This window comes from Neovison vison, chromosome X (genome assembly GCF_020171115.1).
Source record: "Neovison vison isolate M4711 chromosome X, ASM_NN_V1, whole genome shotgun sequence".
Taxonomy (NCBI): Eukaryota; Metazoa; Chordata; class Mammalia; order Carnivora; family Mustelidae; genus Neogale; species Neogale vison.
The window spans coordinates 1325034-1351089 of NC_058105.1; the positions used below are offsets into that span (position 1 = coordinate 1325034).

Below are 26056 nucleotides of genomic sequence, written 5' to 3' on the forward strand. Positions count from 1 at the left end.
TGTAGAATTCTAGGTTGGAAAATCATCCCCCGCCCTGCAAATTCAGAGGCATTACTTGTTTTCTTGTTCCTCAGTGCTTTGCTGTAAAGTCTGAAGACAATGACTTCTGATTATTTGAATATGACCTATTTTTTTCTCTCTGACAGCTATTCTCTCAGCATATTGAAGATATTACTCAACTCTTTTCTGGATTTCATTGATGCCGCTAAGAAGTCAGCTTTCAGTCTGAAGGTCATGGTTTTAAAGGTAATCAGGTTTTAAAATCTGACTGTTTTTATTTATTTATTTATTTATTAAAGATTTTATTTATTTATTTTTGACAGAGAGAGCACAAGTAGGCAGAGAGGCAGGCAGAGAGAGAGAGAGAGAGAGAGAGGAGGAAGCAGGCTCCCCACCGAGCAGAGAGCCCGATGCGGGACTCAATCCCAGGTCCCTAAGATCATGACCTGAGCCGAAGGCAGAGGCTTAACCCACTGAGCCACCCAGGCACCCCAAATCTGGCTGTTTTTAAAGTCGTGTGTCTAGGTGTGGGTTTACTTCTGTTTTCCTGTTTGGGGTTTATTTGGCTTCCTGAATTTGTGGAGTTGTGTCTTTCATCAGTCCTGGAAAGTTCTTTGTGATTATCTCTCTTTTTATTTTTTTTAAAGATTTTATTTTTTTATCTGACAGAGATGGCAAGTAGGCAGAGAGGCAGGCAGGGGGGGGGGAAGCAGGCTCCCCACTGAGCAGAAAGCCTGATATGGGGCTTGATCCCAGGACCCTGAGATCATGACCTGAGCTGAAGGCAGAAGCTTAACCTGCTGAGTCACCCAGGTGCCCCTGATTATCTCTTAAAATCTTGCCATTCTCTCATTTTGTTAGATTTTCTCATTCTATCTTCCATGTCTTCTGTTTTTCAAATTTTCTATTTCTTTGTCCCCTCTGGTTACATTCTGGATACTTTCTTTTTTCAGATTTTATTTCTTTCTTTCAGAGAGAGAGAGCATGCAGGGGGACAGGCAGAGAGAAAGGGAGAGAGAGGACCTCAAGCAGACTCCATGCTGAATGCAAAGCCTGACACAGGGCTTAATCTCTCAACCCTGAGGTCATGCCTGGACCCAAAATCAAGAATTGGCTGCTTAACTGCCTGAGGCACCCAGGTGTCCCTGTTTTGCATTTTTCTAATTCTCTCCTCAGCTATTTCCAATGCACTATACATCCATCTGTTGACCATTAAAAACTTTTATTTTTAAAATTTAGTTTATTTATTTATTTATTTGATATATATATGGAGAGAGCACACAAGCAGAGATAGTGGGGGAGGGAGAAGCAGGCTTCCAGCTGAGTAGGGAGCCCAGCATGGGGCTCGATCTTAAGATCCTGGGAACAAGACCTGAGTGGAAGGCAGACGCTTAACCCACTGAGCCACCCAGGTGTCCCAACTATTTAAAAACTTTTAAAAATGTGAGATTTGGCATATGTATATAAAGGACAGAAAACATTAACATAGATTTTAGGAAATAATGATAAGGTGAACTTGCTTGTATCTACTACTAGGGTCAAGCACCTTGGCCTCCACACGTCTCTTTCAATCAATTCCCCTTCTCCCAGTTTAGTGGGAGTCACTATACTGAGGTTTATGCTATCCATGTTCACACTTTTCTTTATAGTTTTGTTGTCTACTGTCCCTAAACAACATCATTTTGTTTTGCCTGCTTTTGAACTTTGTATGAATGAAACCATAGAGAGTAAGGATTTTTTTTTTAGATTTTATTTATTTATTTGACAGAGAGAAATCACAAGCAGGCAGAGAGGCAGGCAGAGAGAGAGAGAGAGAGGGAAGCAGGCTCCCTGCTGAGCAGAGAGCCCGATGCGGGACTCGATCCCAGGACTCAGAGATCATGACCCGAGCCGAAGGCAGCGGCTTAACCCACTGAGCCACCCAGGCGCCCCGAGAGTAAGGATTTTTTTGTGTTTAGCTTTTTTTGTTCAACATCATGCTTGTTCGTTCATGTTTTCAAGGCTGTAGTTCATTTTCATTGTTGTATAGTAGTATATTGTTGAGCATTTTACAGTTCACTTTCACATTTCACTATTGATGGGCAGATGGGTTGTTTCTAGTCGTTGGTTATTGAGGACATTAGTCTACCTGTTTCTCAAGGCTATACCTATTAATGCAATTTCTGGGCCATTTGGTATGCATGTCTTCAATGTTACAATTTACTAGTGCTTTTCCAAAGTACTTGTACCAATTACTGTCCCACCTGGAGTGATTTAGAGTTCCTGTTGTTCCATATCCTTGCCAACATTTATTATTATTAGTCTAAATTTTGCCAGTCTACTAGATGTATAATGGTATGACATTTTTTTAATCAAGGTGTGATTTGCATACAATAAAATAGACAGAACCAAGCTATGTATTATCATATAATCACCCCTGATTTACCACCAGGAAATCCTTTGCAGATTGGAAATGTTTATGAAGGCTTTTACAGTTAAAAAATAGAAACAGGGGCACCTGGGTGATTCAGTGGGGTAAGCCTCTGCCTTTGGCTCAGGTCACAATCTCAGGGTTCTGGGTTTGAGCCCCGCATTGGGCTCTCTGCTCAGCAGGGAGCCCCGCTTCCCCACCCCCACCCCCGCCTGCCTTTCTGCCTACTTGTGATCTCTCTCTCTCTGTCAAATAAATAAATAAAATCTTTTTTAAAAAAGTAGAAACAGAACAGAGGCTTTTTAAAAAGATTTTTTAAAAATATAAACCAATACCACTTCCTGCTAGTTTTTTTTTAATGGTTATTTTTCAGGGGTGCCTGGGTGGCTCAGTCGGTTGGGTGTCTGCCTCCAGCTCAGGTCACGATATCAGGGTACTGGGATTGAGCCCCATGTCAGACTCCCTGTTCAGTGGGGAGAGCTTCTCCCTCTGCTCCTCCTCTCACTGGCTTTCTTTCTTTAAAATAAGTAAATAAAAATCTTTAGAAAGACAGTTATTTTTTAGTAAATGTTTACAAGCATTGGGGGAAAAATAAAAGATTTGACTTTAGGGCGCCTGGGTGGCTCAGTGGGTTAAGCCGCTGCCTTCGGCTCAGGTCATGATCTCAGGGTCCTGGGATCGAGTCCCGCATCGGGCTCTCTGCTCAGCAGGGGGCCTGCTTCCCTTCCCCTCTCTCTGCCTGCCTCTCTGCCTACTGTGATCTCTCTGTCAAATAAATAAATAAAATCTTTTAAAAAAAATAAAAGATTTGACTTTAAAATAATCTCTACCCCCAGTGTGGGGCTTGAACTCCCAAGTCCAAGATCAGGAGTTACACGTTCCACTGACTGAGCCAGCCAGGCGCCCCTTCATCCATTCTGACTTCACATACGTTTCCTGGCTCATTACCATTCAGTCTCCCCTGGTCCATTGTGTCCCAGCTACGCTGCTATAAGCATTTTTATTTTAGAGATGAGATAACTGATCCTCTGAGTGGTTTATTAACTTGTCCATGCAAGAGACTCATTCACAGGCATCACAATAGACATTTTCACACTTCACCGCCAGCTCTATACGAGCAAGGAACATTTCTGGCTTCTTTACCACGTTGTGGGCGCTTGGGAATCACGTGTTGAATGAATGACTGAATGAAGAAATGAGCCTGTCAGGATGCAAATCTCCTTACCTACCTCTTCTATCTGCCTGGCAGTAACAATATAAGAAACCGTATGGGTTGATGGGAGCAAGCTTATTCCATACTTTACCAGAATAGTTCTTTACAAAATGAGATTTATACCAATGCAGTTGGTATTTCTTGGAAGAAAGGAAGTCCAAGAACAGATAGGACAAATATGGAGGGAAGATTTTAGCCATGGAAGATTCTAGCCAAGGAAGATTCTGGGGGTTCTAGTGAGGTACACTCATAGAGCAAAAAGTCGGGTGTTGGGTCAGTTGGAGGAGTATGCAACTCTTTATCTGAGGGTTGTGACATCTAAGAAAAAAAAGTCACATGCTGAGAAGAAGGGGAGAGGTGCCTGGAAGTTGAACTTGACCTCCTCATCTGTGCTGGGCCCATCTTGAATGCACAAATCTTGCATATGTGAGTATCGTGCTTACGCCTAAGTATTTTTAGCATGAGGCAATTCCATGTCCTGTCCTACTATTTGTAGCTCAAAGAAGTACCTGTTAATGATTTCTTGTTTCCCAATGCAGGCGGAAGACAGCAAGAGCTCAAGTGCCACCGTTCCCTCCAACGTCCCCTCCAACATTGCCTCCAGCATTCCCTCGTGCAGGTCCCTGTCATCCGCCGAGGACGGCCCCAGCGGCCATTGCAGTCTCCCAGCTGGGGAGCTGGCCCGGAACTTACAGGACAGTGTCAGGCACCGCATCCTCTACCTCTCCGAGCAGCTGAGAGTGGAGAAGGCCAGCCGGGATGAGAACACCATGGGCTACCTCAAGCTGGTGTCCAAAGCCGACCGGCACCAGGCCCCCCACATCCGGCAGGCCTTTGAGAGGGTGAACCAGCGCGCCTCTGCCACCATTGCCCAGATCGAGCGAAGGCTCCGCCATTGCCACCAGCAGCTGCAGGAGCTGCAGGAAGGCCGCAGGCCCAGGAGCTTCACGCTGAAGGCAAAGAGCAGCCTGGACGAGTGCAAGCAGCCCAGCGAGAAGACCCCGTTTTCTGAGCCTCCCAAGCCGAGCAGGGCAGACGGCCTGTCCACCAAGCTATCTGACGTTGTCAGACACGTGCCCCTGGAGAGTCACTTCCCAGCCTTGCAGCCAGGGAAGTCCTCCAAGACAAAGTGTGGGGCCCAGCGGCGCAACTTGTTGTTGCAGAAGATGAAGGAAGACCTGAAGGCAGCCAGGGAGCTCCACCTCAGCCTCCAGGTGTCCTATCAGAGCCTGAAGGAGAAGCATGGGACGGACCTGCAGGCGTCTCTAGTGTCCCTTCGGGAAGAGAAATGCAGGTGAGCGGGAGATCCTCCCCTCTGCTGCCCCAGCTCTGGGAACAGCGCCCCTCCCAGGACTGCGTGCTGGAGAGTGAAAGGCAGCGAGGATGTGAACTTGGAGGGTCACGGGAGGGGAAGGGGGGCGAAGCCAGTGAGTGTTTCTCTGGGCAGCGGGACGCCCCGACAGTGGGGAGGGCTCATCCCGGGCCGCTGTTGCACTCGGGCCTGCATCATCTGCTGCCAGCACGGTTCCAGCTCAGGGTCCCGCTCGGTGGTCCCAGAAGCTGGGGGCTCCGCAACGGTGGGAGTCCAGCAGATGCCCGCTGCCCTTCAGGGAGTGGTCCGGCACCTGCTATAATAGAGCAGGGGAAGCAGGTGTCCCACCAGCCACGGTCCCTTCACCTGTGCTCGTAGCTGAGTTGGGGCCAAAGGTCCCATATAGGATATTTATTCTGAAAATGTTTGTCTTCTGGGGAATTCTTTCTCCCCACTGTGTGGTGGGTCAACTTCATTTTCATCTAAGACCAGACTAGGTCCCACAAATAGGGAGAAAAAGGCGTACTCGGTCTCTCAAAGGACCCATCCCATGCCTACCTGGACCTCTTGGAGGGTCCTGCCAGCCTTCAGTGGCTCCACAGTCTCCCCTGACGTCCACAGTCTTTGGCATGGGCTGCTTGTGCTCGCTCTAACCCTCCCAACAGCCTGGCCATGGAGGGAGGGATTCACTTACGAACCAAGATTCTCAGTAAAGTAAGAACTTCGCGGTCCGTTAGTACTTCTGTGTGTGTGTGTTGGGGGGGGAGTGGTGCACGGAAAGAAACTTGGGAATCGGTCCTCTAATGTTTTCTCAGGAAAACGTTACCTGCGTTAACACTGCTTGACAAATCTAGAAAGGACAATTACAAAATATGACAGGGGTTGTGCGCTTGGGTGGGTGGCACCATCGGTTAAGCGTCTGACTCTTGGTTTCTGGTCATGTCATGATCTTGGGGTCGTGGGATGGAGCCCCGCGATGGGCTCGGTGATCGGCAAGGAGCCGGCTTGAGAGTCTCTCTCCCTCTCCCTCTGCTCCTCCTGCTCATGCTCTCTCTCTCTCTCTAATAATAAATAAATCTTTAAACAAGTATTATGGGGCAACCCGCTGTCAAATAAGATAATGAATCAGAATTCTAGATCTCTTTTGGATGTGATTTTTGTAGGACACGGCAACCAAATCTTAAATGTTGAGACTCTTAATGCCCCTTTGCCAAAATACCATTCATTTCCAAGCTTTATACAAAGCAAGACTAGAGCTCAGTGGCAGCTACACAAATCCCCGTAAGTTTCCATCCTGCCTTGGCCAACAGGACCGCTTTGTTCTTGGAAGCTCTTAACCAGAATCCAGCAGCAGTGAGGGGCAGCAGGGCCACCTACCACTCCTGGATTCCCAATGAATTCTACAAGTTTGCACTTCTGGAACAGCTGCCCCCACTGCCACTGGACTGTGACAGGAGTGTGAAGTAGCTTGTTGGCTACAGCAATCAGCCTACCTTGATTAATATACATGAGAAGCGATGAAGCAGGTCTGTGTGACTCAGATTTACCAGGAGACAAGGAGAGAATGGGTGGGAGACGACTTCACATAACAGCAGTGACAGCAGGGAGCAAGTGCCCCTGTCCCCTGTACCATTCAGTCACCCACTTTACCAATGGGGAAATGGAGTTTCGGAGAGGCACAAGCCTGAGCGCATGTCAACATGTCCCAGCCACATGGCTTCCTGATGTAGGTGAATGGGGCACAGGAGTTCAATGCCATTTTTAAAACATACATCTCCTTCAAATCTTTTTTTTAAAGATTTTATTTATTTATTTGACAGAGAGAGATCACAAGCAGGCAGAGAGGCAGGCAGAGAGAGAGAGGAGGAAGCAGGCTCCCCACTGAGCAGAGAGCCCGATGCGGGACTCGATCCCAGGACCCTGAGATCATGACCTGAGCCGAAGGCAGCGGCTTAACCCACTGAGCCACCCAGGCGCCCCTCAAATCTTTTTTTTTAAAGATTTTATTTATTTATTTATTTGACACACAGAGAGAGAGATCACAAGTAGGCTGAGTGGCAGGCAGAGAGAAAAGGGGAAGCAGGCTCCCTGCTGAGCAGAGAGCCCGATTCCGGGCTCGATTCCGGGACCCTGAGATCACGACCCGAGCCAAAGGCAGAGGCTTTACCCACTGAGCCACCCAAGCGCCCCGTCCTTCAAATCTTTTTAAAAAACTTCTATGTGAGCTAGATGCGGTCATGCCGTATGTGTTGAAGTCACTGAAGTGTCACCTTGCAGACACACTGGTGTGGGCACCGCTCCGACCCCTGTAATTGTCATGTCTTCTCTGGTGTGTCACAAGCTGAGATTTCAAGCTTAAAAGTCCTATGACACTTCTCACAGCTGAATTTGCTTTCAAGAGGGCTTGCTTTTTTATTTCTGAATTGAGAGGACTTTCACAAAACAAACTCCTCCATCTTCAAGTGGACAATTCCGCGGCACTTCATACATTCACCGCCTCGATTTGGTTCCAGCACACTGTCATCACTCTGAAGAGAGACCCCATCGTTCCCCATCCACTTTGCCCCAACCCCCAGTCACCACCAATGTGCTTTCTGTCTTTCTGCACTTGGCTTTTCTGGGTATTTCGTGTAAGTGGAATCATACAGTGTAGACCCCTTTGTGTCTGTTTTCTTGCACTGGTGTAAGAGTCTTGAAATTCATTGGAGTTGCATGGAGGAGTAGTTACCTCTTTCTTGCTTAGCGCTGTTCCCTTGTACGGATGTACCACAGTTAGTTGACACATTCACTTGCTGCTGGTTGGAGCTTTTTCTGTTTTAATATTTTATTTATTTATTTGAGGGAGACAGAAAAAGCATGAGAGGGGAGCAGGCCAGGGGGAGAAGCCGACCACTGGCAGAGCTGGGAGCCCGATGGGGGACTTGATCCTGGGAGGCCGGAATCACGACCTGAGCCAAAGGCGGTCGCCCAACCGACTGAGCCCCCCAGGCTGGGGCTGTGATGAATAAAGCCGCCACGAACGTTCTTGCATCAGCTTCTGGTGGCTGCCAGGCTCCTTAGATTGTGGTCACATTACTCCGATCTTCACATCGCTCTCTGTTCTGTCTTCCTCTGGGCCTCTCCTCTGTGTGTAGAAGCTCCCTCTGCTTCCCTCCTGTAAGCATGCATGTGACTGCACGTTTGCTCCGGAGGACCGATTCTGTTCCTACCCACCCTGCCCATAGGGTTTGATCCCTCCTACATCAGTTTCTCCATCTCAGACTTCTTCAAGTTGCAAGCCACTAGCTTCAAGCTCAGTGCACTGAAGACCAGTCTTCAGGAATGATCGAGAACGATACTCTTCTTCAACAGTGATAAGCTTTAGGACATTCCGTGTTGGTGAGGGCAGGTTTCACAGTTTGGGAAGATTGGAGGGCATTTTTGTTGGCTGGTTGTCATTTTGTCTTTGTAAGAGTGTTTTCTCTCTCTTTTTTAAAAAAGACTTATTTATTTATTTCAGAGAGAGAGGGAGAGAGAGAGCGAGCACGTGGAGGGGAGGGGTAGGGGGAGAAGGAGAGAAACTGCAGCCGACTCTGGGCTGAGCACCGAGCCCGGTGCAGGACCTTGTGAGGCTTGATCTGATGACTCTGAGATCACGAGCTGGGCCAAAACCAAGAACTGGATGCTTAACTGACTGTGCCACCCAAGCACCCCTGCAAGGGCATTTTCTAGAGTGGTCCATTTGCCTCTGCAGCTGTATGAGTGGGAGAGCGAGAGGTTCTTGACTAATGGAGGGACGGAGAGGAGCGTCAGCAGTGCCGCAGCCAAGGCTGGGGGCCGGAGACAAGGGGAGACTACTGGAGTACTGTCATGACTCAACATTTTCTCATTCAATAATCTATTCCAGAACGCACTGAAGAATATATTTGTCAGTTTGTATAAATATGTTAATGAAGAATCTATTCATTGACTTCAGTGACTTCATAACCGGGAAGAGTATATTCATGAACATGTACTTGAACGCTCTTGTGTCTGAATCCTTCACGTAAATGGAGAGACGGGTATGCAGAATGTCCTTTCAAGGGGGCACCGTACTGCCTCCCCATCCGTGGGCATTGTCTCTTCTCCATAAGGAGTAGGGCAGAGCCCGATGGAATATTCCCTGATTGTTCGGCTCATTACGTGCCTGGGCGATGACTCCGTTTGGGTGTCAGTCAAGTGCTTGAAGCAGGACGAAACTGACCTCCTTGCCTCATATTTCCTGTCTGTGCGACAGCACCCCTGGTTATGCCCTGTGCGTGCCGGAGCCCTGTGATCTGACTGGGCACCACGCCCCAGCCCTTCTGTGTCCCCAGGGCTCTCCAGTGCCTGTCTGCCTCCGCAGCGTCCCCTCTCACTCCACACCCATGGGACAGCCTTTCTGTCTTTGGCTCTTCCCTAAAGGACGACACTAAAAGCCACATGGCCTCTGGCCTCCAGCCCATCCTTCCTGGTGCCCAAATGAAGAACCTTAAAGTGTTTTTTAAACTATGAAATATTCCAAACCCAGGAAAATGTAGAGGATAACATGATCAAGACTGTGTACCCACCTGCGGGCCTCTTAAATCTTTGCATTTACCATATGTGCTTCACATGGGATTTTATTAAGAAGTAATTACAAAGTTCGCTTGACGCTGTCACAGCATCCCTTCCCAACCCCATCCCCCTTCCACCCACCTCGCTATCCTCATTGGGCCCGTATCTTCCCATGCGAGTATTGGTGCTTTACAACTTACATACATGGCTGGTTGAATACATACTGGTTAGTGACGTTTTGTTCATGGTTTTTAAGAGGTTTACTGAAGTATAAGTTACATGCAATAAAATGCAGCATTTTAACTGTATGTTTCAATGATCAGTAGTAAATTTACTAAGTTATGCAACAATTCTTTGTTTTGTTTAAGATCTTATTTATTTATTTGTCAGATAGTGTGCGCACAAGCAGGGGGACCAGCAGGCAGAGGGAGAGGGAGAAGCAGGATCACTGCTGAGCAAGGAGTGCAATGAGGGGAGCCAATGTGGGACTTGAATCCAGGACCCTGGGATCATGACCTGAGCCAAGGGCAGACGCTTAATGACTGAGCCACCAGGTGTTCCTGTTTTTGTTTTAATAACGGCTTTATTGAAATATAATTCCCATCCCATAAAATTCACCCATTTACAATCAGTGGTTTTTAGTATATTCACAGAGCTGTGCAACCATCACCACTCTCTCATTCCAGAATATTCTCATCACTCCAAAAAGAAACCCCATGTTATGAACAGTCACTCCCCACCCCCCCACCCCCCCACCAAGTACCAGGAACCGCTCCTCTGTTTCTGTCTCTATGGATTTGCCTATTCTGGACATATCTTTCTTTTTCTTTCTTTCTTTCTTTTTTTTTTTAGATTTATCTATTTATGTCTTTAGAGAGACAGCATGAGCAGGGATGGGGCAGAGGGAGAGGGAGAAGCAGACTCCCCTCGGAGCAGGGAACCCGACTTGGGGCTCCATCTCAGGACGCCGGGATCGTGACCAGAACCAAAGGCGGATGCTTAAAAAATGTCACCCAGGTGCCCCTGGACATTTCATGTCAATGGAATCATATAATATGTGGTCTTTTGTGACTGCTCCATCCCTGTAAGCTGCAGACTTTTCTGGATAAGTACTGCTTACCAAACACTGGTGCTGGGAGCTTACAGAGAATTTAATAGCAGGCGTGGACAGTTTAGAGTTTTAGTTCTCCAGCTTCTAGTCTGTGGCTGGTTTGGGACAGCTGTTGCGGAATGCTAACTGTGTGCGAAACAGACCTGTGTGTCCGTGTGTGTGCGGCCGCTGTGCATTCGCGGCGTTTTGAGGCCGGCCTGGAGGAGGACACAGGAGGACGGAGCAGTCGGAACCCAGCTGCAGCCTTGACTCAGGGCCGCTCACCACCAGCACAGCCTGTGGGCCGGGCGCATGGGACGATTACTTTCTCTTTTGCTTCCGAGACAAGCGCTGCTGGAGGAGCAGGTGGACCAGCACCTGCAGGGACGCCTGGATGAGATCTACCGCCTCAGGCAGAGCCTGGCGAGCGCAGAGGAGAAAATGGCCTATCTGTCCTACGAGAGAGCCAAGGAGATATGGGTGAGAACCTCGGGGGGCAGGGCTTTTAAGGAAGTGGCCAGGGAGAAGGACGTCGGGGTGAGAGAAGCAAAGAGCGATAACGGCTGCAAACGGAGGAGAGACGGACCGGTCGCACCTGGCGCAGCGTCCGCGCCGGCAGCATCCCGTCTCTCTGCCCGCGCTGCGCGCCGCGCCCCTGCCCTGACGCGGCAGAGCTGGACGGGGGCTTTGGGCTCTGCTGTTCTCATACTTGGGGGTGCTTCGGGGCCACCGGGGGGGGGGTGCTGGTGAGTCACGGCAGCTTCTTCTGGTGCGGGGAGCTCCCTCTGGGTGGCTTTTGAGCCCGCGTTAGCAAGCACGGGGTAGGGCTCCCCTCGCCTGTGACGACTGAGCCCCCCCATCTTCCGCACCGTCCGCTGGACTCCCGTCCTTGACGAGCTCCTGCCCGGCCAGCCTCTCAGTCTTCAGCCACACCGGGTGTTACGGGGCAGGGACAGGGCCCTTGGCATGGAAGAGCTCTAGGCTCTTGACTTCCCTCCCAAGTCTTCGGCTTGCCCACGTTTGCTGTGCTCCCCTGAGGAGCTCAGGGGAGTGACCTCACCTCCTGGGGTGGGGGTGCCGTTCTTGTCACCTGCAGGAGGTCATGGAGACTTTCAAGAACCGCATATCTAAGCTTGAAACACTACAGCGAGCCACACAAGTGGAGACGCCAGAGAGCTCCAGGACCCGCCCCCAGAGGTTCGCGTCCCGACGCGCGAGCCTGCTCCTCACGCTGGCCGCCGCCTTCCTGGTCTTCGTCTCCACTGTGTGCGCCTGTCCCCTGCCACTGGTGACCTCTCGCCTGCGCACGTGCACCACACTCATGCTCATCGGTCTTGGGGCCCTGGCCTGGCAGAAGCGGCACGTGCTCCCTGCCGCAGACTGGCAGGCCTGGGTCCCCTCCAGATGGAGACCGTCTTCCAAGGACTCCAAGCCTCTATCAGATGGGACTTAAAGCGTGGGTTTGCGGGCTCGTACTGCCTTCTGGGTGTCAAGGGCGTCCAGCCAGGCCAACCCAGAGAGCCACTTCTCAGCTGCCCCTTTCTGATTCCATCACCACTAGCCTGCCTTGCCCTTCTCTTCCTCGTGACCCTTCAATACCATCTTCAGACACAAGTCTTGAAAATATTAAAGTGTCTGAGGCTGATCCGGGAACTGGAGATCTGCAGTTCTGTCCCCCTCATGACCTCTTGTGACCCAGCGACCAGACCCTCAGAGGCTCCGGTGTCCCCAGGCTGCAGTGGTGGCCTCTATGACTTTGTTGCTTTTGGCAAAGAGAAACTACATTCCTTTCACAGGGATAGAGAAGAAGGGGCGGCGGAGGGGGCGGCAGCGGAAGTGCTGGTGTGGGGGCAGGTGTTATGTTTCCTGGTGGGAGCAGACCTTGTTGTTGTCATGGCTGGGAGACACTCATGCAGGTGACACTGAAGACACAGACGAGGCCTCTGTCTTGGAGGCGCTGGAGAGTTCAGAGCTATCTTCCACCTTCTTCCCGAAAAGCTGCAAGATGCAGTTTCGAAACTGGCAGGACAGAAAGTGTTACTCAACAGAGCAGAAAGGGCCATGTACTCTGCTAAAAGTCATTCTTGGGGAATTCTGAGGAAGGTATTCAATAAGGGTCACCTGGATGACTGAACACCCTCTCTTCCACTATTCAGAACCCTGTACAGAGAGTAGAGGAGCCCGGGGCTGTCACTTACATGTGGTCTACTCCTGCCTGTTCGTTCATCTGAGTCATTTAATTTAGAGTCTGACGGTGACTGTCATGGGTCAGATTGTGACTCTGCTCCCCATGTCCCAGAGCTATGTTCGAGTCCTAACCAGAGCCTGTGAACATGACCTTATTTGGAAATAGAATCCTTGTAGATGTGATTAAGATGTACATTACCATGAGGTCATGCTAGAGTAAAGTGGGCCCTAATCCAATGACTAGCATCATTAGAAGAAGGGAATTTAGACACAGACTCAGAGAGAAGGTCACGTGGAGGTGAAGGCAGAGATCGGGGTGGCTTGTCTATAGGCCAAGGAGCACCAAGTGTTACTGGCCACCGCCAGAAGCCAGGGTCACCCTCAGAGCCCTCAAAAGGAACCAACCTTGCCCACACCTTGACCTCAGACTTCCGGCCTTCAGAACTGGGTGAGAGAAGAGTTCTGCTGGTTTAAGCCCTCTAGTCTGTGACACTTTGTTATGGGAGCCTCGGGAAGCTGGTACAGAAACCAAAGATGATGCCAGCTAAGGGGCCCATGCATAGGATGACCTGCCTCCAGAATGTCTGGGAAGAGACTCGGAGCCATTTCAGTGAAAAGGCATGCGATTGTCATCTCGTTTCCATTCCATCAGCTTTGAGGACACACAGAACTAGGCTGATAACAGTCTAGCCGCTAGCTCATGTCTTTAACCATGAGAATCTTCCAGCATCAGGAGGGCCGCCATCTTTGCTGCTTGGCCATAAAGGGATCTGGAATGTATTCGTTTCTCAGATTAAGTCTCATGTCATCACTGAGCTAACCACAGTGCCTTGAGAATGCAGATCGGAGGCATCTCCTGTACATTCCAGGCTTATTCTTGACTACCTCCAGCTCCCTCCAACATCAAAACTCTCACAAAGAAAACACACAGTTACTGAAATCAATAACACAAGAAATGGGCCAAATAGCGGAATTCATTTAGCTGAGGAATTCATTCGACATCCACCTCCTGAGTACCCACTCAGCGCCAGACTGTGTCCCAGGGGGAATCAGCAGTGGAGAAAAAGAGTAACATTCTCCATCCTCATGGAGCACCATTCCAGAAAACTCTCTCTGAATGCAGCAGGAAGAGATGACAATGTGGAAAGGGTGAAAGCAAAGTTTGAAAGCCTGGAGGGGTCCAGAAGTGCAGAAGTCTTGCCTAGGAGAGGGAGTTCTGGAAGGGGAGGATGGAAAGACTCAAGTAAACACAGTACAAGTCAAGATGGCCTAGGCTTTCATAAACAAAAGCCAGACTTAACAAGAGACCCTCGGGAAAGCCAGGAAACAAGAGTCAGGGCTAGTGCTACACTTGAGGTATTGAGGGGCCAGCAATGGAGTCCTGGGGAATCAACTCCAGCACTGGTCCTGCTTAATACTTGAACATGACCCAAGGAGTGTGTGCTCAATGAACTTTACAGGGAGTCAGGGCCTGGTCAGAGGGCGTGGAGCCATGGGCCAACCATGAAATGGAGGAACAGAGAAGAGCCAGTTGGGAGGAATGGCAGTTGGGTCTGGTGGATGCAAGACCCCCTTGAGGGTGGTTTCTGGCCCATGGACCTTTCTGGTCACCGTCAAGTCATACGCCCACAGCTGTGCCTTAATGAAATAGATCTGATGGATTCAAGGAAGAATGGGACAAACCATACTCGGAAGGTGCAGAGCCTCAGTTGTCCCCTGTAACCCACCATGAGGTCTAGGGGTCCTGGGCGGTTCACTGCTGAGGCTCCACGTGCCAGCCCCTGATGGCCGCCGTGTGCCGAGGCCTTGGGCAGGCACAGTATGTTCCCCTGAACTCAACCATGAAGTCACCCAAGCCACATGTCAGTGCAGCCAAGCAGGGCCTCTTGAAGGGTTTCAAGATGGACAGATAGATGACAATTAAGAGGAGAGTTGTGCTTATAAAGGCAAAACGGGCACAGGCAGGGTAAACGGAGACGTATTCAGGCATTCCCTGGGTGTTCGAGCTCCAGGATGGCCCTGTGGCCAATGGAAGGGGAGGGTAGCAGCATACAGGATGCCCTGTGGCGGCCACCCTTGGGTTGAGACCCTGGAAGAATCCAGAGCGGGGGCTTAGCTGAGCTTTCCCTGGTTGTTGTCCTAGAGGTCATTAACAGGGTCCCCCAGACATGATTCCAGGTGGGGGCCCTCCCTGGGCTTTTCTGCAGTCAATTTCTAGCTTGTCCTGCCGACGATGTGACTCACCTGCCGGTTCATAAAGACATAGATTATGGGGTTGTAGATAGTGGCACTTTTGGCGAAGTAGGCTGGCAGGGCAGCCACCAGGGGGTGGAAGGCGTAGCCAGGATGGGCAGCGGCGAAGCATGCAAAGAACGTGTAGGGCCCCCAGCAGACACAGTACGCAAAGATCATGACCACCACCATGCGCGTCACCTCCTTCTCGGCCTTCTGGGTGGACTCAGATTCTTTTTGCTGCTTTGCCACCTGGGGGAGACAGAGATTCATGCCTGGACCTGGGGAGTGGAAGAGTCCCTCTGGGCTCCATAGAGTCCCCCGGGGACTCGATGGCTATTGTTGGGCAGTGAGTCAAGGAGTCAGCACCAGGATGGGGAGTGATGGAGAGAGGGCGATGGGCCCACCTGTGCCGATCAGAGGCCAGCTCTCACCTGAGGGAGGCCGCAGCCGGGCTTAGGCCGGACAGGGCCGGCCTTGAGGGAGGCTTGGAGGTGGCACACAGCTGGCCCTGGAGATAAGGGCCTCAAGCCAGGGCCTTCCAAGCTCTTGGCTTAGCTGGGCCAAGCCACACAAAAGGAGTTTGGGAAGGAGCCAAGGAGGCCATTCTTACCAGTGTGTCCCCTCCAGTGCTCAGGTCTGACGGGCTGAGCGTGAGGAGACCCAGAGGCTGGGCACTGCCTGCAGTGGGCAAGGACACAGCCCAGAGCTAACATGGTTCAAGCCATGGTTGGATTCCTGTGGGAGGCAGCTAGGTTGCCTCTGATCCCCAACTGCCAGTGGGGCTGGGGTGGGCAAGCAGGGCAGGGGCACATCACAGGCTGAAGGCAGGGAGCTTGTGGCCTTCACTCTAGAAAGACCTTATGGATACATGTTTTGCTTGTGGATACAGCTGGCTGCACGGGACTCCCCGGGAAAGGCCGGCTTCCCCCCAGAGGGGAACCATCCTGGGTCAGGGAGGAAATGCAGCTCTGCTCCCTTACTGGACCCCACGTGAAGGGGGGCTGTCCCCTCCCATCTCGCAGGGGCAAGGATAAGGGAGTCCGGGCTGCAGGGGCTGCTCCCAAGGAACTGCAGGGTTCCTGTGTGGTTTGAGGGCAGGAGAGAGGACTGGGTGATCTTCTGTGCCAGCCCTAAGCTCTCTGGCCCTCAGGATCCTGCCAGGCCAGGGGGGTGGGTGCTTGGAAGCCTGGAGGCTTTGGGGGCTTACTGCGCGGATGGCCAGCCACACTTGGAGGTAGCAGAGGATGATGACACTGAGCGGGATGATACAGCACGTGATCATCAGGACGATCATGTAGGACTGCACCCCTGGGTACGAGCTGCCACTGAACACGTCTGGGCCGCACGACGTCTTCAGGCCATGGGGCCAGTACCTGCAGAGAAGGGCTGGCAGCCTGTCCTGATGCAGGCAGGGTGGCATGGGAACCCCTCAGGCCAGGCGCGCCACCGACCTGGGTGGCAAGATGGCTGGGTTTTGCTTTTTTAAAGCTCCATCCATTTATTTTAGAGAGGGGGGAGGGGCAGAGGGAGAGGGAGATGGAATCCTTAAAGCAGCTCCCTGCTCATAGCAGGGGGAACACGGGGTTCCATCCCGGGAGCCTGAGACCACGACCTGAGCCAAAACCGAGAGTCAGCTACTCAACGGACTGAGCCAGGCAGGCGCCCCTGGATTGTTTGGTTTCAAAAATTATGGTCAAATTCACATGACATGAATTAACCATTTTTGAAACGAGCAGTTCGGTGGTGTCCGGTACATTCACAGTGTTGTGAATCACCGCCTCTATCTAGTTCTCCAGCACCTTCATCGCCCCCAAAGGAAACCCGTGGGTAGGATTTTGGTAAACCTTTGTCCAGTTCTAGGTCTCATAGCCCCTTCTTTTTATTTTTTAAGATTTTATTTACTTATTTGACAGACAGAGATCACAAGTAGGCAGAGAGGCAGGCAGAGAGAGAGGGGGAAGCAGGCTCCCTACTGAGCAGATAGCCCCATGTGGGCTCGATCCCACGACCCTGGGATCATGACCTGAGCCGAAGGCAGAGGCTTTAACCCACTGAGCCACCCAGGCACCTCTACCCCCTTTTTTTTTTTTATTATGGTAAAGTACTCATAACATCTGAGTCCCCAGAGAAGCGGCCTGGCCAACACACCAATGACCTACAGGCCCAGCTATACAGACAACCCAAGCAAGCCTCTGAAAGGGAGGCCCCTTGGAATGTTCGAGAAAGAGGCCTGGGGCAGAGTGGTTTAAGGGGCTTTCACTTACAGATCCTCCCAGGGCTCGATCTCATTGCCTTTCTCTGTGTGCTCCCACAAGCGTTTCACGCTTGGGGGAAACAGAACTTTCCAGAGCCTCTGAGACCACAGGCAGACAGGTTTATACATTTGTAGACACTGCACCCTCAGAGGGGTCCCAGGGAGAGCTGGGTCCATCCTGGCTTTACTCATGGGGTCACAGAGGCCCAGAAACAGGAAGCAATGTGCCCCAAGGTCCCAGAGGGAATCGGCAGTCTGCCCCTCCCCCACCATCCTTCACCCTGTGCCCTGAACCAGCTGCCTTCCCAGCGAGCTCACCTGCTCCAGCCAAAGATGGGTGGGGCTGTCCACACAGCAGCCCAGATCCAGGAAAAGGCAATGCCTGCGATGGCTAGTTTGGCATCAAACCTCACGTTGCCAAAGGGCTTGCAGACTACCATCCACCTCTCCCAGGAAATGATGGCCAGGGACCAGAGACCCGTGATCCCTGCAGGGGACAGAAGGCAGATGAGGGCTTTGAGCCTCCAAAGTCCCTCCTTCCATCCAGACCAGCCGACACCTACCTGCAACACCGAATTTTCCCCAGAAGTGTATTTGGGTCCAGGGGGCAGTGGGTGTCTTGCTCAACTTCTCTGACACCCCCTTTCCCCATTCTTTCCTCTCGGACCAGTGCCACCCCGCTTCCTAGCTCTTTTCCCGTTGGCCACCAGCCCTTCTTCGGACGCCGATGCCCCTCCCGATGGCCACACACACACCCACGTGACTGCACTGAGGTGCTGTGGTCCCGGCCAAGGGCAAGGAAACACGACATGTCCAGCAACCTGTGCCCCTTCTGGCACTCTGCACATTTGTTTAGGCTCCCAGATCTCCCACCACTGCCCACCACCTGGCAGGTGGAGATGGTGTCTTCCTGTCCTGCTTACACGCTGGACGTCTGTGGGCAGCATTCAGGGCTCCACGAACTGGGGCAGGAAAAAAGACAGCGTTGTTTGCGGCAACCTCTAGTGGACACTGGGCATTTCCTTCCATTATTAGCACAGCGTCATCAGCAATGCCTGGGACTGGGTCACTCTCCAGAGGCGGCACACATTTCCCAATATCACTACATTCCTTTCCACTTGGCAATCGCAGGGGCTGTCCGGCCAGATCCAGTTATCTGGTACTTTAATAAAGAATGGTATCATTCATACTTCTAAATAATACGTTTGCTAATAATTTTAATGAAGGACTATGCCACTAATCAATATTTAATACTTTGATTATTATATTTCAATATCACTGGATTCCTTTGTAATCCTATGCATCTTGTTGTGCGCCTTGGTAAACATTCTCCCTAGGAGGGGTCCCCAGGCTCCTCGGCACCTCTGTGACTCGAAAACAGACCTCAGTCAGAGACAGAAGCGAGTGGGGACTCCTGACAGAACCAGAGACCGATCCAAGTGGAGATAAAGGTGCACTGAGCACTTGGAACTGGGGATAAATTTTTCTCTGCTTCACCTTACCTGGGCAGCCCCGTCTGTACCTTTGGGAGAGTGCTGGACTGTCATCCGTAATGAGAGGCAGTTCGATACAGGGGGACAGCGTGCACCCCTGCACTGTGAGCTTCTCCTCGCCCCCAAGTCCTGCCCCCATTTTACAGATGGGAAAATGGAGGCGTGGTGTGGTAACCTAATTCAGTGGCATTCACCGCGTGAAGAATTCAAATCTGGGGCCAGGGGACCCCCCCCCCTTCCCCAGGCCCTTGCCATCCTTGTGTCTTTGTTTTCTCTTCTAATCTCCACCTCCTCGGAATGCGAACTGGAGATCAGTTTATGTAGCAATTAGGCAAACCCAAGATGGATGTGGGAACCAAGGACCCAGGAATGATGACCATGGTTCTGGGAAGCTTCTCAGACAGAAGAGCTGGTGTGACAGCCGGGGGCCTGGAGACACAGGCTGCGTGTGCCAAGCCCCGTGGCCCTTAGGCTCTCTGTTTTCTTGGATGGGCACCGAGCTGCAACCCTCCGGCCTCCATTCTTTCATGGGGGTCTGGCCCAAGAGCTCCCGGAGGGGATCTCAGCCTCAGCAGGCCTGCCTGTCCTCCTGTTCCTTGTGGGCCCCAGAGAAAGAAACCTGGCCTTATGGCAGCCCCCCACCTGGAACCCCACGTGTGCAGGTGCGGCTCCCACTCTAGCCTCCGCACCCCTCCTTCTGTGAGGTGCCGGCGGGCCCTGCTCTCCTTCGTGTCTCGTCCCAGCTCCCTGCTTGTCTGGCTGACTTAAAGAGACTTTATTTATTTATCTGACAGACAGAGATCACAAGTAGGCAGAGAGGCAGGCGGTCTGGCTGACTTAAGATTCAGGTCCTCCATTGTCTCCTCCAGCTCCTCTGATGGTGCCATGAGATCCCATCTGGGATAGGGACCCCTCTTGCCAGGACTTGGAACGACCTCGGGGCGGGGTCCCTCTACTCTTGCACCCAGCACGTGGTCTCTTCTTTGCGGATGTCGACCCGAACAGAGCCAAGGCCCACAGAGGTGTTAGCGTTGGGGGTGGGGAAGGGGATCTGGGATCTAGTTTCAATATTCCAAGAGCTCGAATGGGACGTGCTTCCTTCCCTGGAGAAAGCTGGCATAGGTGAGCTAAAGGGCACATGTCTCTGACCTGGGCACAAATTCTGTTTGCTGTGACCAGAGCCCTTGCCTCGCACACGATTCTGGGATTGTTTGGAGCTGGAGCTGTCTCCTCCCATGCCAGCCGCACAAACAAGCCCGTCTCAGGGTAGGCACTTGGGATGCCTGCTTGCTGGACGGCAACCACCCCACCCCATAATGATCCCAGCTCCGTTCGCCCTGCAGGTTCGTCTACCCTGGGCTCACCCCCGGCGTTGCTGCACGAGTGTGTCCTTTACACAGAGCGGGCCCCGCGCCTGGCTTACCACACAAGGAGACAGTGTAGCCCTCCAGGACACACAGGGGGTGGCCCAGCACGAAGTAGCCATAGATCTGGTTCACGACGCTGATGGTGCTGGCAATGATGGTCTCTGCTAGGTCAGCCACTGCCAAGTTCACCAGGATCCAGTTCAGGGGGTGGCGCAACTTCTTGAACCTCATGGTGGCTGCCAGCACAAGCCCGTTTGTGAAAACAGATGCAAAGACCACGAAGATCATCCAGGCGCTGGTGAGGTGGTACACCCATCTGGGAGCGATGTGATAATTGGGGCCTTCGAAGGGGCCTGCAAGGCAGGAGGTGCAGAGTGGGGACAGGAGCTGGGGACCGGCATTACCGCACGGGCACGGCTATGCCCTCCCCGGCCCTCCCTGCCTCGGCAGAGCGACGCTTATCCTCCGGAAGCTGAGAGGCAGCTTGACCCCTCGGGACCACCGTCTCCACGCTCCTCTGTGACCTAATAGCCGGTATCGGAGCTACCCATGCACGCGTCCCGTTTTCCATCTCACACGCAGGTCCAGCACACAATCGGTGTTCGGAGAATGAATGAATGAGTTATGAGTCGAATGGTATCCCCCCCAAAAAGACATGTCGGAGTCCTGACCGCCAGCACGTGCGAGTGAAACCTTACCTGGACACAGGGTCTACCCAGAGGCCATCGAGTTATATGAGGTCGTTAGGGTGGGGCCCTGAGCCAACGGGACCGGGTCCCTCTAAAAGGGGGTCATTTGGATGCAGAGACGGGCACGCGGGGGAAGGCCACATGAGGAGGGGGACAGAGCTCGACGTGAGGTTGCCCCAAGCCCAGGAACACCACTGATGGCCAGTGACCACCAGAAACTAGAGAGGCCCGGAGCCGACGGTCCCTCAGAGCCGCCAGGAGGAGCCACGTCTGCCCACACCTGGATCTCAGACTTCGGGCCCCCTGGTCTGTGAGGGAAGGGATTTTGCTCCTTTGAGCCACTCGGTGTGGGGGGCTTGGTCATGGTGGCCCTAGGAAATGCACACCGATCGAAAAGAAGGGCTAACTCCCCTTTATTACAATACAGTAGTTCTGCACCTCTCTGTTTTGGAAGGACCTTTTTCACCACCATCATTTTTGGCAGAATAGGGGAAGGGGTTATAAGCTGGTGCCCACCACCATCCAACAGGGCCGTGCAGCGCCTGGGAAAGCATCCACGTGGAGCCCCAGGTTTACCAGGACGACTCCGTGGTGTGTGTCAAAAGCCCAACTTAAACCAGTTTTGGCACCGTGTATTGTGTAAGACTGATGAATCCCAGACCTGCACCTCTGAAACAAACAATCCATTATATGTTAGTAAAAAAAAGAAAAGAAAAAGTAAGGCTTTCTTGGGTCCCCTGGCTATGAGCAATGGGGTAGACCTCGCTCCCCCCGCCAGCTCAAGTGGACCCCACGGCAACAACGGCTCCCTGGGACCAGACCCCTGAGTACAAAAGGCCTACGTGGTACGAGTCTCTGTGCAGAAGGAAGCAGAGGGAAACAATGGGGTTGCTGATAGACGGGGGAACAGAGACCATTCCCCACCAAATTGCCAACACACTGTCCCCGGAAACTACAACGGGTCAGTTTGAGAACAGCAGCTGGAACTGGGAGGTGTTTGGAACACTCTGGCTTGGGGATAGTTTCAAAATGAGGCCGCCAGAGCACCCTTCCCAGATAGCCCATGGAGTCCAAATTGGGCAGGGCAGGGACAAGAGGGGACAGGGCAGTGTGCAGTGGAGGAGGGGAGAGGAGGGCTCTGAAGGTGGGAAGTCACAGAGGAGGGTCGTCTACAGAAAGAATTTCGTACACAAATGGGTATCACAGTGAACTCACAGGAGAACAGGTTCTTTTTTTTTTTTTTTAATTTTTTGACCAGGAGAACAGGTTCTAAAGAAAATTCTGCGGGGAGGGAATTAGGTGTGGGGGCAGACAAGGAAGCAAGATTTCCTTGAATAGACCTTGTTCTCTAGATTTTAATGTGGAATCTTGTAAGTATTTTATTACATAATTTAAAAACAACATTACATTTTAAGGTGCCCGGGTGGCTCAGTGGATTAAAGCCTCTGCCTTCGGCTCAGATCATGATCCCAGGGTCGTGGGATCGAGCCCCGCATCGGGCTCTCTGCTCAGCAGGGAGCCTGCTTCCCCCTGTCTCTCTCTGCCTACTTGTGATCTCTCTCTTTGTGTCAAATAAATAAATAAAATCCTTAAAAAAATAAAAATAAAAACAACATTTATTTTTAAAAAAAAAGCAATCCCAGAAAATCCAAAATAAAACAAACGAAACTAAATGCATATCCACTCAGAGGCATAATCACATAGGAAGGGATTATTCTAAAGGACTTGAACTGGAACTGGAACATTAGATTATTCTAAAGGACTTGGGAAGACACTAGATAAATAGACCTGTCCAACAGCTAAGTTTTGGGTAATCACATTGTTGATGGTAGTGTTGGTGTCCTTATTCTGAGACCGTTGTGAGTGTCTTTGAGATCAAGCAAATGAGTAATTAAATGATATTCTAATTCTTCCAGGCAAAGCCCTTGAGGACAGGATTCTGAGTGGGAGGAAAGGAGACACAGAGGTCAACCCCAGCTGGCTCCGCTGGGAAACCAAATCATCACTTTGGAATCGGAGCAATAAAAAGAAAGAAGGGGCATTTATCTCGCCTTTGCTATACACACTGTGCCCCTGGGGAACCCAAGAGTCGATGAGGGCATTGTTCCCTCTTTGCCAGAGGGAAATAGCTATGGATGCACGTGGGGGGTAAAGGAACCAGAATGACAGCAGCTGCCAACTCCCCAGGAAAAGGGACGCCGTCCTAGTGGAGAGCTGTTGCCAAAACACCCAGCGGATCCAACTGACCTCCAAGCAGATCTTCTGAGCAACTACCAATTTGCACAAATGTAATGACAAACGAGGTGGGGGAAGCCACCTGTGGGAAACCGCCGGCGAAGTCTGAAGTGGACCAGCCCAGGGACGAGTGACCCCTTTCCTTCGACAAATCAGTTACAAGGAGGTAGAGGGGGAGCCTCGAAATTCAAAGAGGAGGAGAAGAGAGCGGTCAGTCTGAGCGCGGCTCAGGCAAAGGGAGAACAAAATGTGTGACTTTTCTTTCAATACCGACTAGGAGATTGGATGATACCAAGGCAACGTTACCTTCTGGGTGTGACAATGGCGCTGCAGTTACGTTTCTAAGAGTCCTTTGCCCTGAAGATTTGCAGAGGAAAGGGTGTGATATCTCAGACCTGCTTCCAGAAATCACACTGGCCTCCGCTTCAGTTGGTACTCGAGTTTGGGGGGAGGACCAAACGGAACCTCAAGCCTCAGTGAAGCCCTAGGGTCCTCCGGGGAGAGCACTGTTGCATGTCCACCGAGGACATGACAGGATGTGGACAATGGGATCAGAGCAAACTTCGGGGGTCTCAGTTAGTTTGGCTCGGGGACCCTGGCTGTCAAGGAGCTGGTGTGGCTTCTGGACACCACGGCATGTGAGACGTTCCCGAAGGAACAGACGGTCTTTGGTTTGGAGGAGCGACTGGGGAAGGGGGGCCAGGGGCTAGGGGTCACCGGTGTCCTCAGCTCTTTCCAGGGCTTGCATGCAAAGCTTTCGGACTGGCCCACTCCCAGGGCACAATTCATGCCACCCCTGCAGAGGAAGAGCCTCCTCCCCAAGAGTGCGCAGCCAAAGGCTGCGGGCGCCGGGCACACTGTTGGACGAGATGACTCCTGCTGTCCCTTCCAAACCTAAGTTTGGAGAAGTCACTGACCCTCCTCCGGGTCAGCTGCCCAGCCTCCCACTCCCACTGCTTTCCTCCTTTTGGCTTCCGGAGATGCAAAAATGAGGCAGACCCGGCTTCTTCCCCAGGAAGCTCAGGGCAGCGCACCAGAACTGAACGTAACGAGCGCTTGTCGGTAGCTTGGGACCGCAACGAAACAGGGTGTCCTTGGGACAGGGATTCTCAAAAGGTCTGGGAAGTCTCTGTGGTTTGAAAATGCCAGTTCCATATTGTGGTGTCCTTTTATAATCAGAAGGCCCACCCCCCCATTTCACGTCATCATAAAGATTAAGCGAGAAGACCATCTCGGCTGAGGATGATGTGCGGAAGAGAAGTCTCGCCACGGGGCTGGGTGGCCAGCGGCCCCCTGTGTGGCCACTAAGGCTCAGTGTCCCTGGAAGGCTGTTCCAGCCAGTGTGACCCGGCCTTCACAGCGCCTGCTCGCTCACCTCGGGTGGCATTGCTGTTGGTGTAGGTGAAGATGCTCGCCTGGGTGCTGTCCTCATAGCTGGGCTGCGGGTGCCCACCTGCAAGCCTTTGGGGGCCCCACCGCTGGGTCATGGCTCCAGAAAGCCCTGTCCTCAGTGCCTGCTAGCCCTGGTGCTGCCTGGGGGTCATGGCGCTTTATACCCGCCCATGGGATCAGCCCAGGCTTCCTCACCTTAAAAGCTCCCAAACCCTTCCCCACCTGATCTCTTAATTGGGCCTGGGACTTAGACCTCCTCCTCCCCCACCCCTTGCCTCCTGGCTCCTAAGATGAGCCTGCAAGGGCGGCTCAGAAGGATTTTCTGGGAACCCGACTCGGAGCCCCCAGCTTGCGCAGGTGGCTGTGAGCGCTGCTGTGAGCCCTCGCCCATGTTCACACTCTCCCTTTCCTCCCTACTTTCTGGCGTTCGCTCTTAGGTCAGCTGGACTCAAGCTTCAAGACCTCCAGATTGGGGCGTGGTGTAGGGAAGCAGCCCAGAACCTAGACCTGCCTTCCCTGCCTGATTTGCCGCAGAGCCCTGGGAGGTGCAGTGCTGAGGCCTGGAAGCGGGGCCCCCCTGAGGGTCAGGCCATCTCGAGGACTCAAGTGGATGCAAGCTGTGCTGGCGGGGGTCCCCAACCCGGGGAAGGGGGACTGGCGTGAGGAGGGGAGAGGCTGCACTGTGCATCTTGCTTTCCACTGCCTGCTCCCCCTTGCTCCCCGCGCTCCCCATGAGCTACGTCAGCAGAGGGTTCGTGGGGTGGCGGGGGCTCATGGGGGAGCCCTCCCAGCAGCCTTTCCGGAGCCCCTAAAGGTGCCCACACGCATTCACATTCCACCTGCTCAAGTCTCTGTCCCCTGAGTTCATGACCTTTCCTTGGACGGCTCCCGACCACACCTCCTTCAAAGCAAACCTGTCAACAGGGTGTTCCCACGGGCCACCTCCTGGGTCCTCTTCGCTCACTGTAGTCTGGCTGCAGGCCTTGGGCCTGGCCGCGCTCCAATGACATGCTGATTGTCCACGTCTGCAGCCCTTGTCCCCGTCTACAGGGGAGCACATCTTCTCTCATGGGTCCTGCCAGCTCCTCTCTGCACAGTCCTGAAATTCAGCTGCCTCCGTCACCTCCTTGGGGTTGGCCTGAAACTCAAGAAAGCCCAGACTTGGGCACAGTCTCAGTGCCGTGACTCGGCAGCACCCCAGGCTCCGGCTCCAGGTGACACGGCCACTGCTACAGGTGGTGGAGGGAAAGCCTCGGCTGCCTCCCTGGGGGCTGGAGCTCCGTGGGGCCCCAGGGTGGCCGCCCAGAGTGAGAATGGCTCCTGGCGTGGGTCAGCGTCTGCCGCATGCCTGGGGCCAGGCTAGGAGCTCCTTGTGGCATCGAAGGAAGGAGTCCTGACCACAGTCTTGCCAGGCCCCAGTGGCAGCCTGGAAAGCTGGGCTCACTGCCCAGGGGTAGCTGGCAAGCCCAGGGCACGTGTCCCCAGCACTTACACTCCTAGATATCTGCTGAAGAGAAGTGAAGATATATGTCCCGGACAAGTATGGGGCACTCAGAGCAGGACTGCTCACCGGAAGCCAAAATGTAGAAACAGGAGAAAAATGAATGAATGAACAGAGCGCGGCC

At 52.5% G+C, this 26056-nt stretch overlaps 2 protein-coding genes across 2 annotated transcripts; one reads left to right on the forward strand and one right to left on the reverse strand.

Annotated features, from left to right (window-relative positions):
* Window positions 1-234: 234 nt before the first annotated feature.
* Window positions 235-12032, forward strand: TEX28 (testis expressed 28). The gene is made up of 4 exons (XM_044235568.1): window positions 235-246; window positions 4163-4917; window positions 10924-11059; window positions 11676-12032. The coding sequence occupies exons 1-4, from the start codon at window positions 235-237 to the stop codon at window positions 12030-12032; spliced, it is 1260 nt and encodes a 419-aa protein (XP_044091503.1).
* A 455-nt stretch (window positions 12033-12487) lies between these two features.
* On the reverse strand, window positions 12488-24526 carry LOC122896433 (long-wave-sensitive opsin 1). The gene is made up of 6 exons (XM_044234628.1): window positions 24415-24526; window positions 20172-20468; window positions 17574-17742; window positions 16209-16374; window positions 15011-15250; window positions 12488-12598 (listed from the first exon to the last, which is right to left on the reverse strand). The coding sequence occupies exons 1-6, from the start codon at window positions 24524-24526 to the stop codon at window positions 12488-12490; spliced, it is 1095 nt and encodes a 364-aa protein (XP_044090563.1).
* Window positions 24527-26056: the final 1530 nt, after the last annotated feature.

Coding starts and splice junctions, on each gene's coding strand:
- TEX28 (XM_044235568.1), top strand. Junction 4,918..10,923: donor CTTCGGGAAGAGAAATGCAG/GTGAGCGGGAGA, acceptor TTTGCTTCCGAG/ACAAGCGCTGCTGGAGGAGC. Junction 11,060..11,675: donor AGAGAGCCAAGGAGATATGG/GTGAGAACCTCG, acceptor TGTCACCTGCAG/GAGGTCATGGAGACTTTCAA.
- LOC122896433 (XM_044234628.1), bottom strand. CDS start 24,526: ATGACCCAGCGGTGGGGCCCCCAAAGGCTTGCAGGTGGGCACCCGCAG. Junction 17,743..20,171: donor CTACACTGTCTCCTTGTGTG/GTAAGCCAGGCG, acceptor TGTCCCCTGCAG/GGATCACGGGTCTCTGGTCC. Junction 12,599..15,010: donor ATGTCTTTATGAACCGGCAG/GTGAGTCACATC, acceptor CTGTCCTGCCAG/TTTCGAAACTGCATCTTGCA.